Here is a 12,997-nt window from a genome sequence, read left to right on the forward strand (position 1 = left end):
TTTCCCTAGTGGAGGAGCCTGGGCCAGGTGGTCTCAGGAGGTCAGGGTCCCGTACTGCGGCACCCTGTCTGTGTCGGGGCCCCTGGTGACCGAGTGGTTTGGGATCGGGCTGTCCAGCAGGGTGGGGACTCCCCTGGTGCCCAGGCTTCCTCCTCCTGCTGCCGCTGGGATCCTCTGCGCCAGGCCCGGGTGGAGCCTCGGGGGCCAGCGTCCATGCAGAGGCTGTGGTCTGGGACCTCGTGGGTGCCCTGCGTGATGGGGTGCAGATGAGGCCACGGGATGGCTGTTAGCTGTCTGCGTCCCATTGACACACCAGGCCCTGGCTCGCACACGTCGGAGCAGCCAGGCATGGCGTTCCCATGTTACAGAGAAGCAGGTGCAGGAGGGGAGCTGGCTCCCCGGGGTCCTACAGCTCGACCCTGTCAGGAGTTGAATGATGTCCCCCAAAAGGCAGGTCAGGTCCGAACCCCAGGACCTGTGCAGGGCCCTTATCTGGGAACAGGGTCTTTGCAGATGACACGAAGGGCCTGGAATAAGGGCTCGTGGGTTTTGGGTGGCAGAGCTGGGATGGCAAGTATCCTCAGAGGAGGAGGCACTGGGACCCAGGGGAGGGTCTGTGCGGAGAGGGGCAGAGGCCGAGGATGCCCGAGGGGGGCCTGGTTCTGCAGAAGGAGCCGGCCCTGCCTGCCTGCCTGCCTGCCTGCCCCTGGCCTGACCTCTGCACCTGGGAGACCCTAAATCCCGGTGGCTTTCAGAGGCCTCGTGGACCGGGGGTTACGGGCGGCCCCAGGACCACGTGCACACCCGCAGAGCTGGGCCCCTAGAGCCTGGTTTGGCCTCACGGGCCCAGCACGAGGCCTGAGGGCCCCTGTCTGCTGCATTGGTGGGGGGAGCCCCCAAGCCCGAGGGCCGTGCTGGGTCCCAGACTCACCTGGGTGTGTGTCGTCCAGAGCCGGACGGCCCCTCCCGAGGGGTTGAGCGATCTCCGCCGTGGTGCCAGCCAAGCTGACGTGACTCGGAAGTAGAAATGGAGGCTGTGGCTGCCCTCGGGGTCGGGTGTTGGGACAGCTGTGACAGCTGGAAGCGGAGGGGCTGGGGGCTGCCGGTGGGTGCAGAGGTGGGGCGGGAGGGATGGGGAGGGGTCACAGGCCGAGCTGGGGTTCAACGAGGGTCTTGTGAGCACCGAAAAACGGAGGCAGGTGGGCCACAGAGGGCTCTGAGCGGCTCTGGGAGAGCAGACCGTGGGGGTGGCCTGGGTCAGGGCAGCGGCAGTGATGGGAGGCCGGGGCCGAGCCCCAGTGTCTGCCGAGGTGCAGGGCTCGGAGGATGAGGAGCTGGTATCTTGCCCGAGTGTGCAGGGGGTGGGAGCCGTCAGAGGCATGTGCTGCCCAGCCGGTGGGGGGCCGTGGGGGCCAGCACAGAGCAGCCCTGCTCTGTGGCCGGGCAGACGCCCCCTCTGCTGCTTGCTGGGGCCGCCTTCCTGGCAGTCGGGGGTGAGGGGAGGGGATGTTACTCAGCCACGGGAAGACACAAAGCACGGACTGGTACACGCCACCTCGAGGGTGAACCTCAGACACTGCTCTGTGCGCAAAGCCCATCGCAGAAGGCCACATGACATGCACTGCCCGATGCCACGTCGGCACAGGCCAATCCACACGGCAGTGGACCGTGGTTGGGCCCGGGTCAAGGGTGTCCTCTCTGCGGTGATGGCGGTACATCCTTGAGAGGGACTGTGAACCTGTGTATTTGACGCTTTCCGTGGCCGCATTTGATGGTACGTGAATTAGAGCTAATTTTTTTTAAGTTCATTTTCTTTAGTAAACTACACCCCACGGGGGGGCTCGAACTCACAACCCCTAGATCAAGAGTCACTCGCTCCAGCGACTCAGCCAGCCAAGTGCCCCTAGAGCTAATTTGTTTTTCAAAGATTTATCTATTTATTTTAGAGCACGAGCAGGGGGAGGGGCGGAGGGAGAGAATCTCTGCTGAGCGCAGAGCCTGATGTCAAGACTCGATCCAATGACCCTGAGACCAAGACCTGAGCTGAAATCAAGAGTCGGACGCCCAACCGACTGAGCCACCCAGGCGCCCCAGAGCTAATTTTTTTTTTAAGGGGAAGTATTAGTGGTAAAACTATCTGATTAGCAAATGATTTTAAAAAATCAAAGCTGGCGGCCCTTCAGCCCTGCCTTCCGGAGGCGGGCACGCGTTCTTTCAGGGGCCTTGTGCCCCCGGGGCGCCAGGAGCCTCTGTGAGCCCTGCGGTGCGGCCCAGCACGGCACGTTCTCTCCTCCCAGACTCCTGCGTGAGCAGTGGATCCGGGCCAAGTACGAGCGGCAGGAGTTCACCCACCCTGACAAGCAGGAGCCCTACTCCGCAGGTAAGGCCCCGTCTCTGTGCCTCCGTCCCCCTCTGTCTCTCTGTCTCTCCGCCCTGGTCCCTGTACCCCTCCCGGCACTGCCAGGCTCATTTCGAATCTGGAGGGCCGGCTAATTGGTCTGGGCCTGTGTCCGGTCCTCCTGACCCTGAGCTGGGTGGCCTGGTGCTCAGTCGTCCCGTGGCCATCGGCAGCCGGGCTCAGACGGGGTGGGTGCTGTGGGGATGGCAGGGCCGCGCTGGGCACCCTGGCTGGTCGGGGAGGTGGGCCCGTGCTGGGCTGTCTGCAGGGTGAGCAGGTGCCGGTGGGGGGCGCGGAGCGGGCGCGCGGTGGGGCCCAGTCTCGAAAGACGGGAGGTGTGATGTGGGCCTGCCTCTGCGTCCTGGAGCTGCCCTGTCAGGGAAAACGTGGGGTCTGGGTTCCAGAAGTGGGGGTGTGCACAGGGCAGCAGCCCCGATAGACCCCTCCCCTGCATGTTTGGGTCCGTTCCAGGCGCTCAGGTCTGCGAGGGCCCGGTGTCTGCCTCCTGCCTCGCTGAGCTCAGGAGGTGGTAATGACCGTGTGACAAGCTGGGAGCCTTCCTGCCTACACGTGTGTCCCCCTCCCAGGCCCGAGGTCCCTCATTAGAACACTTTCCCCCAAGTTCCTGGTGCCGCCAAGCCCTGTCCCTCTTGGACAGGGGTGAGAGAGTGGGCCAGGGGCGGAGGGGACTGCGGGAGGGGCACAGTAGCGGGCCCGGAACTGGTGGCCTTGGAGCCGGCGGCTTCTCAGTCAGCCCCTCCGGGGCCCGCAGAAGGGGCAGAGGCTCCACCCGCCTGCCGCCGCCGAGGTCCTCGCCAAGCCACCGCCCCGTGGGGAGGCGGCCGGTGCGCTGGCCCCGCACAGCTGCTAAATCTCATCTGCTCACGGCAGGGGCCTCCCCAGTGCCCCCACAGGCCCCCCTGGGGCTTCCAGGAGGAAGGGCAGCATTCAGGGGCATCCAGGAGCCCCACGGCCCACGGCCTCTGAGGCCTGGCCAACCAGGTGCCCCCAGACCCAAAGCCTGCACAGGCCCCAGCCCCTCCGAGCCCCCTGCTGCCAGCCCCAGTGTTGGGGGTGTTGGAGCGGGTGCACCTGGGTACCCCCTGAGGTGTCCCTGGCCCTCTGGTTTCCCTCTGCGGGCTGCTCCCCCTGCCCTGTGAGGAGCACCAGGGGATTCCCGTGGGCACTTCCTGCCGCAAGAGCACTTTCTCAGGCCCGGGGAGGACACGCCCACCTGGCCCCACGGAGGCAGAAGTGGCCCGGCCCCTCCCACGAGGAGGAAGGGAGCCGAAGGCCTCGGGAAAGGCCGCGGCCCTGGGAGCCACGTGAGGCCCAGGCTGGCGGCCACGACCCACCCCCACCCCACCCCCCCAGCTCAGAGGGGCTGCGGGGACCAGCAGGTGGCGGGAGCCCGTGCCCCCAGCGGGGCGTGGCGGGCGTGGGGTGCGCCGCTCACAGCTTGTCCCGCTGCGTGTGGTGCCCCGGGCCTCCCGGGAGGAAGGGCTCCAGCACACTTCTCTGAGGGGCACCAGGCCCCAAAGCCGGACGTGAGGGCGACAAGACGGGCCACAGGGGAGAGGACATGAGCCCACGGAGGGTGTGGACCGGGGAGGGAGGAGGGCTCGGCCCTTCTGACAGAAGAGGTCCACTGTCACTGAGGAAGAAACGGGGGAACGGGGCGGTCAGCAGCGAGGGCCCCAGCGGAGCAGGTGCCGAAATCCGGGGAAGCTGGGGGGAGCCAGGATTTGTGCGTCTCGAAGCGTCTTCCCCTGGATGTGGATTGGGGTGGAGGAAAAGGGCCCGGCCGGCCGAGAAGCTGCTGGAGCCGCCTCCCCCCGCGTGGACGGGGCACCAGTGCCCGGGCGGCGTGGCTGCCGTGATGTTCTTGCTGAAAATGCAAAGCCTCGCCTCGGCTGTGAGGAGACGCCGGGTGGGCCCCGCGGAGGGACCCTGACCGGACTCGCTGACCAGCACTCCTCGGGGGCATCAAGGCCAAGAAGCGGCTGCACGTGTGTGCCCGGGGGGCATCGCGGGGCAGGGGCGGCAGCGGGGCCGCCGTGAAGGGGCGCTGGCGGGCCAGGCACCACCTGGTGCCAGGGAGCGAGGGGTGTGGGGAGGCCGCGGGGCCGGGGCTCCGGGTGGCTCCAGCCTGGCGCTCCCCGCCCTCGGCCAAGGTTGCAGCCAAGGTCACGGGACGTGTGGAGATAAGGGGCCTCCACCTGCCCCACCCCGGCGCACAGGGGCGGCCCTGGTGACGCTCCTGGCTCGCTCCCCACGCTGTGCCCCGCCTCGAGCCACAGCCTCAATGGCCGCCTTTCACAGGCCGGACAATGCCCCCCGTTGTCCCAAGGACCAGGCCGCCTGGGCCGCCCCCAGTCACCGACAGACACAGCACTTCCTGCCGAGGCTTCGGACCCCATCCCCCTGCCTCCTCTCTATGCAAAGCAGGGCCGGTCCCAGAGCTGCCACCCTGCTCCGCCTTTGTCCTAAGTGTCACAGGGTGAGCAGAGAGCTCCCTGCGTGGCAGAGCCCGTCCCCCCGGGCCTCAGTTTCCTCCTCTGTGTAGTGGGGAGGACACGGTGCTCAGCATGGGGTTGTCATTGGAAGCATTGACTAATGTCAGATGCACGCCCAGTGGGCCTGAGGCATCCCGGGGGTGGCAGGTGCAGGTCCCTTCAAGGGAAGGTGTTTGTGGGGTTCGGCCAGATGTGCCTCCCCCCACTCCCCCCCCACTGGGTTCAGGACTGCTTACGGGCATCTGCGTAGGAACCAGGGTTTGGGGCACAGACTTGGCCGTGCAGGAGGTTGTGCCGGTCCCCCAGTGAGGTGGCCGGGGTACCAGGGAGGGAGGGACAAAGGAGGCCAGGCCTGGGCCCCCATGTCAACCTCTTGGGGACTAGAACCTATAGGCCTGGAACTAGGTCCTGGCCCTTCTGCGGAGGTGCCCAAGGTGGGCCTCAGTTTCCCTGGTGTCTTCTCGGGTCCTGGCTCTGTGCCCAGAGCACACCTTTCCACCAGGCATCCCCTGGCAGAGGCCACATGGTGTGGGGCCCATCTCCTGCCCTGGGAGGGCCACCCGGGGTCTGGGTACGGAACACCCAGCCTGGGCCACCCGGTAAGCTCTCCTGCCCCTCAGAGCAAGGCCGCGTGTCCCTGCTCCAATGAAGAGGTGAACGTGAATCTTGTTTACGTAAGGTGCAGCCCACATCTGAGCTCCGTGCCCCGTGCAGGGGATGGTCCTGTGACCAAGGCAGATGCAGGACAGTCCCACTCTGCAGGCTGTCGTCAGCCGCCCCCAGCCCCCAGCCCCCAGCCCCTGCTTGGTTCCATGCCCCAGACTCATGCCTCTTCCGGGGTCATTCCACGGGGCCATCCGCATCGGAGGCTGGCCCTGCCGCGCCGTCCCCGTGGCTCCGTCCTGAGTGTGGAGAGGTGTTGCGTGTGCGGATGAGTTCCCCAGCCGGGGACCTCGGGTTGTGTTCGGTTCGAGGCCACTGTGAATGCAGGCTTTCAAACGTGGACGTGGTTTTCTGGGTCGTGTGAGAAGCGTGTGGTGGTTCCTCATTAATTTAAACAGTTTTGCCGAGTGACTCCACTGTCCTGCCGTCCGTCCGGCAAAGGGGGCACCGTGCCTGAGTGCTTGCCTGCACCTGGGACGGCCGTTTTTGTGGCTGGGTGTGGCCACTCCTGGGGCCAGTGGTGGCCGACCGTCGCCACTGACGGTGCTGAGGATCCTTGCGCTTCCTCCAGGCGCTCCTCAGAGGGGCTTCGGGAGGAGGCAGCCAGGGAGGCCCCGGGGCAGGTGGGGCCTGGCACACAGCGGGTGCCGGCTCACGGTAGGGCCCTGCACGCTCTAGGCGCTCAATAAATGCTGAGTGAAGCATCGGGCCTCTGCCTCAGGACTGGCCGGTCCTTTGGGAGGAAGCGGTCTCCCCAGCACAGCCAAGCTCCAGGTATGCGTGTCCGGGGAGGGGGGGCACCGCTGGGTCCCGTCCTGCTGCGTGCGGCCAGGGGAGACCCCTCTGGCAGGGGTGCGGTCGGCAGGGGCGTGGGGGGAGGGTGGGGCAGCACAGACACCCTGAGCCTGTGTAGACGTCAGGACAGCACGGAGCCCTGGAGTCTGCAGGGCTCTGGAAACCCCGGCTTGGAGGCCCCGAGTGTGGTGGGCGGGAGTCGTCCGCGGTCAGGCCCCCCTCCCCGGGGAGGCCAGGCCATGACGGGATGGGCAGGCCGCTGGCTTCATGGGGGGCCCGACAGCCGTCCTTCGGCTGGGGCCAAGTCTGGGACCCTGGCCCGCGCCCGTCTGAAGTTGCTACCGCCCCCGTCCCAGTGCCTGGAATTAGGCACCTTGGCCGCTGGCCGTTGCAGGCACGTGGCCCAGGAGCCAGACCGACTTGGGGCCAGCGCCCCCTTCCATCCCGCGGCTTCCAGCCTGGCTTGGGCCAGGGGATGTGTGGGGTGGACGGTGGGGCTGGGTCCCCGCCCCCACTCAGACGGCCGCGGCCCACGTCCTGAGGCACTGCTGGGCCCAGCAGGCAAGGCGGGCAAGCGGGCGGGCATGGGGCAGGGGGTCCTGCAGGGGCCCGAGGTTGGCGCTGGCTGGCAGGGTGACCTTGGACCAGGACCTCGCATCTCCGTGCCTCAGTTTCCTCTTCTGTACAACTTGGAAGTCCTGGGGCCGGCACGGGATCATGTGGGTGATGTGCTCAGCCAGGGCCTCGTCATGGGCAATGTTCAGGGGTGTGGGTGGCCACCCGCCCTGCAGATGGCACGGCTCCAGCTGCTGAGCAGAAGCTACCCTCGGGCGTGTCCCTGCGTCCACAGCGTGGCTGACCTGCAGGCCGGTGGACTTGCAGCTTTGCCCTGGGTAGAGTGCTCAGGTGGTCGCTCTGGGTAGGGCCCCGTGTGGGCCTGGGGACTTGGTGGAGGCCCTGTTCCCGTGCACACAGTGGGGATAGGCCTGCTGGTGCTGTGCGCGGGGGGCCCGGGGGGGAGGGGAGAGGCCCCATCTGGCGCTGTCCCGCCACAGACTGAGAGGCACCAGCTGCCCCCTCCCCGACGCCAGGCCGCTGCCTTTTTAGGGTCGCATGTCTCAAGCACAGAGAAAATAGCTCCTTGTCCCTGTGGTGTCAGGGAGGGGCTGCCAGGGCTGCAGCGGCGGGCGCGGATCAGGGCCTAGAGGTGGCGTCTGGAATGCGAGCCAGCCCCGGCTGTCGGGGCCTGGGCTCCGCGGTGGGCCGCACCGCCTGTGCGGGCACTGACGGCATGCCGGTCCAGCCATCTCCTCCCATCGTGGGCCAGCCTCGGGCGTGGCAGCAGGACGGGTTCCCCAGGGAGAGTGCCCCGAAACCCCGGGCAGAACTGCTGGGCGGTTTGTACAGAAAGCCACAGACCCTGACTGTGACCGGCGAACCCCAAGGAACGCGCCCACGGCATGCGGGTGTCCCCAGGGCCTTGGTCCCGCGGAGCCGGAAGAGCCGGGACTGCGCCGCGGGCACGGCGGCAGCAGGCTCCCCTGGCCCTGCCCTGTGGCGGGACAGCACAGCTAGGCATGGGGACACACGGGGCACAGCTCCTCTGGGGCACAAGGTCCTGGAACTGGCTTCGCTGACGGCAATGTGACAGGACTGAACATGACGGGAAGACAGTATTCCCTTCCTGGGGCAGCGGGCCACAGAATTTGTGCCTGACGGCCTGGTGCATCCGGGGCTCTGAGCTCCGCAGAGTCGGGGGGCTGGAGTGGAGGGGTGGGCCACTCCTCCCTGCGTCTCCTGTTTCCACAGTCACTTCTCCCTCTGCCTCCCGCGTGTGAGGACCCTTGTGATGACCTTGGGCTCACCTGGACAGTGCAGGACGCTTGCCCGCCCCCAGACCCTCCAGACACGTGCAGGTCCTATCCTGAGGACTCAGCAGTGGGCACCTTGCTCTGCTCTGCCCCCCCCGCCCCCCGTCCCGGCCACACAGGCGTCTCCTCACACATTCGCCCGTGGGCCTGCACACAGGGTAGTGCACTGCACCCCTTTCCCTGTTTCTTACGCTTCTGGAAGGAAATGGGAAAACACCCCAAACAGTAGGTAGTAGCGGGCAGCCTCTGGGGAGGGGGTGGCCTTGGGTCCCAGCGCCGTTGGTGAGTCCGGCCCACGCCCACCAAGCTTTGCAGCCTCGAGGCCGACAGGTCTCCCGACCGCAGGCTGGAGTCCTCCCACCCACGCCCTCTGTGTGGGTCAGGATGATGGCCTCCGCTCTGGTCCACTGTGACCCTCTGACCCACACCCTTTCTCTCCCCAGGATACCGAGAAGGCTTTCTCTGGAAGCGCGGCCGGGACAATGGGCAGTTTTTAAGTCGGAAGTTTGTGCTGACGGAACGGGAAGGGTCCCTGAAGTATTTCAACAGAAGCGATGTGAGCCCGGCACAGGGCCTGTAGTGACTGTTGTCCCCAGCTGCCCTCAAACGATTCCTGGCTGGAGTGGCTGCCCGCTCCGTGGGGACACGAGCCCACCCCTTGGTCACAGTCGCTCCCTGGGGCCGGGCCTGGTTGGCAATGCTGGGTACTCCCAAGACCGACAGGGTCATCCAGGCAGCGGGTGGGGAGGGGCTGGCTGGGCCCTGCGCCCACCCAGACCAGCTCCAGGTCAGGACATCCCTGGTGACACGCAGAGCCAGAGGGCACCGCAGGGCAGTTTGCCAGCTCCCGGGCAGAGAGGAAAGCCAGGCTGGTGGGACGGGAGCAGGGCGGGGGCACAGCAGACAGAGGAGGAGCTGGTCGGGGAGAGGGGGGGTCTGCCCAAGTGTCAGACATCCCCCTTCCTCATCCCCGGGGAGGGCAGTGCTGTTACCTCAGACTTACAGGTCAGGAAGCCCAGGACCAGAGTGGGTAGGTAACTTACCCAAAGCCACACAGCACACCCGGCACCCCCAGGCCCGCCCTGCCTGCTCCCCTGCCCGCCTGGAGCTAAGGCATGGCCTTGCTTCCAGGCCAAGGAGCCCAAGGCTGTCATGAAGATCGAGCATCTGAACGCCACTTTCCAGCCAGCCAAGATCGGCCACCCCCATGGCCTGCAGGTCACCTACCTGAAGGACAACAGTACCCGCAACATCTTTGTCTACCACGAGGACGGGAAGGTGGGTGCCGGGAGCCGGAGCGCTGCGCCCCGCACGGCCGCACGGAGCCGGTTGGCCCTGGCCGGGGAGCGCCCCTAGCACCCCTGCGCAGGAGGGGGACGGGCTGGGGACACGTGCACCGCGTCCTGCTCCACGGCCGACCCAGCCGCCTCGCACGCAGACCCCCTGCAGGGTGAGGGCGCCGGGAGCCCCCAGCCAAGCCCTCGAGGTCTGTCCTTTCGTCACAGGTGGCCCTTCCTCCTCGTGGCCTCGGTTTTCCGTTTTTACCTCCGCGACATGGGCATGTGAGTGAAAGGGAGAAACGTGTCTGCGACGCTTCAGACACACAAGGGTCTGGCAACCACTTCTCTTCTCCCTTTTGTCGTGTGTAAAAACACACCTAAAATTCACCATTTTCGTGATGTGTAAGCATACGGTTCTGGGTACGTTCATTGTGCAGCCATCCCCGCCGCCCATTCCAGAACGTTCCGTCCCCACACACGGAGACCCTGTCCCCGTGATGCACAGACCGCCCCCCCCCCCGCTCCCCCAGCGCTGGCCCCGCCGTCGACTCTGTGTGAGTCTCACGACTCTGGGACCTTGTGTGAGTGGGGTCCCCGTGGGGGCAGCGGTCCGGTCGCTTCCTAAGGCTGCGTGGCCTGTCGTGTGGATGGACCGCGCTGTTTATCAGCCCCTACCCTGACGGACAGCCGGTGGTTTCATGAAGGGTGCTGCTATGAACTTGGGGCTACAAATACCTGAGACCCTACGTTCAGCTCTTGTGATTATACAGCCAGAAGTGCAATTGTGGGGTCGGGTGGTAACCGTCTGAGGACCCTCCCCACTGTTGGTCCACGGCAGCTGCACGGCTTGCGCTCCCACCGACAGGGCGCCAGGGCTCTCTCCACACCCTCCAGTAGCTGTTTCCGGGCTCTGACGGGCACCGTGATGTGTGCGAGGTGCTCTCGTCTTGATTTTCATCTGCATTTCCCTGATGGTGACTGAGGTTGAGCATCTTTTCATGTCCTGGTTGGCCATTTGTATGTCTTCAGAGAAAGGTCTATTCAGGTCCCATTTTGCCCATTTTGGATTTTGGTTGGTTGTTTCTTCAGGTGTTGAGTTTTAGGGCTTCTCTATATTTTCTGGATCTTGATCTCTTAGCAGATACTCGACTTGAAAACGTTGTCTCCCAATCTGTGGGTTGCCTTTCCCTCTGTGGATAGTGTCCCCTGAAGCACAAAATTTTTAAATTTTCATAAACTCCAATTTGTCTTTTGTTGCCTATGTCTGTGGTGTCAGATGAACAAAATCATCGCCATATCCAACTTCATGAAGCTTTTGCCTTGTGTCTTCTTCTAAGATTTGTATGGTTCAGGTTTATGTTTAGGTCCTTGATCCACTGAGTTAATTTTTTTTAAAGATTTTATTTATTTATTAGAGCGAGAGAGAGCAGGAGGTGGGGGGGGGTCAGGGTCAGGGCAGAGGCAGAGGGAGAAGCAGACTTCCTTCTGAGCAGGGAGCCCGACACGGGGCTTGATCCCAGGACCCTGAGATCATGACCTGAGCCACCCAGGCGCCCCCCCCCCATGAGTTAATTTTTATGTTATGTAAGAGTCGAACTTCATTCTTTTTTATTTTATTAATCACCATACATGACATCATTAGTTTTGGATGTAGTGTTCCATGATTCATAGTTTGCACATAACACCCAGTGCTCCATGCAGAATGTGCCCTCCCTAATACCCATCACCAGGCTAACCCGTCCCCCACCCCCCTGCCCTCTAGAACCCTCAGTTTGTTTCTCAGAGTCCGTAGTCTCTCCTGGTTCGTCTCCCCCTCTGACATACTCCCCTTCATTCTTCCCCTCCTGCTATCTTCTTCTTCTTTTTTTTTTTTAACATATGTTGCATTATTTGTTTCAGAAGTACAGATCTGTGATTCAACAGTCTTACACAATTCACAGCGCTCACCGTAGCACATACCCTCCCCAATGTCTATCACCCAGCCACCCCATCCCTCCCACCCCCGACCACTCCAGCAACCCTCAGTTTGTTTCCTGAGATTAAGAATTCCTCATATCAGTGAGGTCATATGATACATGTCTTTCTCTGATTGAATTATTTCACTCAGCATAACACCCTCCAGTTCCATCCACGTCGTTGCAAATGGGAAGATCTCATTCCTTTTGATGGCTGCATAATATTCCATTGTGTATATATACCACCTCTTCTTTATCCATTCATCTGTCGATGGACATCTTGGCTCGTTCCACAGTTTGGCTATTGTGGACATTGCTGCTATAAACATCGGGGTGCACGTACCCCAACTTCATTATTTTTTTTTCTTTAAAGATTTTATTTATTTGACAGAGAGAACACAAGTAGGCAGAGTGGCAGGCAGAGACAGAGAGGGAGAAGCAGGCTCCCCGCGGAGCGGGGAGCCCGATGCGGGACTCGATCCCAGGACCCCGGGATCATGACCTGAGCCCAAGGCAGATGCTTAACGACTGAGCCGCCCAGGTGCCCCCAGCTTCATTCTTTTTGACGTGGATGTCGTTTCCCCAGCACTGTTGAAAAGACAGTCCTTTCCCGATTAAATGGTATTGACACCTTTTCTCAACAAATAATTTGACCAGTTTCTGGTCGGTCTTTCTGCCAGTGCCATATGCTCTTTGGACTGTGACTTCATCGTAAGTTTTGAAATTAGAAGTGCAGTGCTTCCAGTTTTATTCTTTTTAAGGATTATTTGGCGACTTGGGTTCCCAGATATTCTATATGAATTTTGTCAAATACATTTCATGCATCAACTAAAATGATCGTGTGATTTGTTTTTCCTTCATTCTATTAATGTGGTGTATTAACTTCATGAGTTTTCGTGTTGAGAATCCCTTGCATTTTAGGAATAAATCTCACTTTGTCATGGTGTATAATCCTTAATATACTGCTGAATTCAGTTCGTTAGTATCTTGCTGAGGACTTTTACATCAGTGTTCACAAGGGCTATTGGTCTGTGGTTGTCTTGTATTTTTGTCTGGCTTTGGTGTCCAGGTTATGCTGGGTATAATACAGAACACCTCACAGAATGAGTTAGGAAGTGCTCTCTCCCCCTCAATTCTTTTGGAAAAGTTTGGGAAGGATGGTGTTACTTAAGTGTTGAGTAGCATTCACCCGTAAAGCCATCAGGGCCAGGGCTGTTCTTTGTTGGGAATTTCTGATGACAGATTCGGTCTCCTTACTCGTTTACAGGACCATTCAGATGGTCCCCTTCTTCCTGATTTAGTCTTGGTGGGCTTTCTTTTTCCAGGAATTTGTCCACTTCATCGAGGTGACCCTGTTGTTGGTGTACGGTTGTTCACAGCACGCTCTCATAGACCTTTTTATTTCTGGGAGCAGCATCCCCAGCTTTGTGTCTGATTTTAGTGACTTGAGTCAGTTTCTTAGACCATCCAGCTCAAGGCATGCCGATTCATTGATCTTCTCGAAGAAGCATCTTTTGCT

General features: G+C 62.1%; 1 protein-coding gene across 3 annotated transcripts in view; it reads left to right on the forward strand.

Moving 5' to 3' along the window:
* The window catches only part of ADAP1 (ArfGAP with dual PH domains 1), a 54,389-nt gene that overhangs the window by 33,568 nt on the left and 7,824 nt on the right, over window positions 1-12,997 (forward strand). For all 3 annotated transcript variants that reach the window (XM_028091840.2, XM_028091841.2, XM_028091842.2), the window contains 3 exons: window positions 2,298-2,380; window positions 8,687-8,799; window positions 9,375-9,521. In XM_028091840.2, the coding sequence (XP_027947641.1) occupies window positions 2,298-2,380; window positions 8,687-8,799; window positions 9,375-9,521 (343 nt within the window). The remainder of the gene's footprint in view (window positions 1-2,297; window positions 2,381-8,686; window positions 8,800-9,374; window positions 9,522-12,997) is intronic.

Source organism: Eumetopias jubatus, unplaced genomic scaffold, assembly GCF_037043125.1.
Source record: "Eumetopias jubatus isolate StellerSeaLion01/CBP00866 unplaced genomic scaffold, mEumJub1_p1.0 scaffold_12, whole genome shotgun sequence".
Lineage (NCBI taxonomy): Eukaryota > Metazoa > Chordata > Mammalia > Carnivora > Otariidae > Eumetopias > Eumetopias jubatus.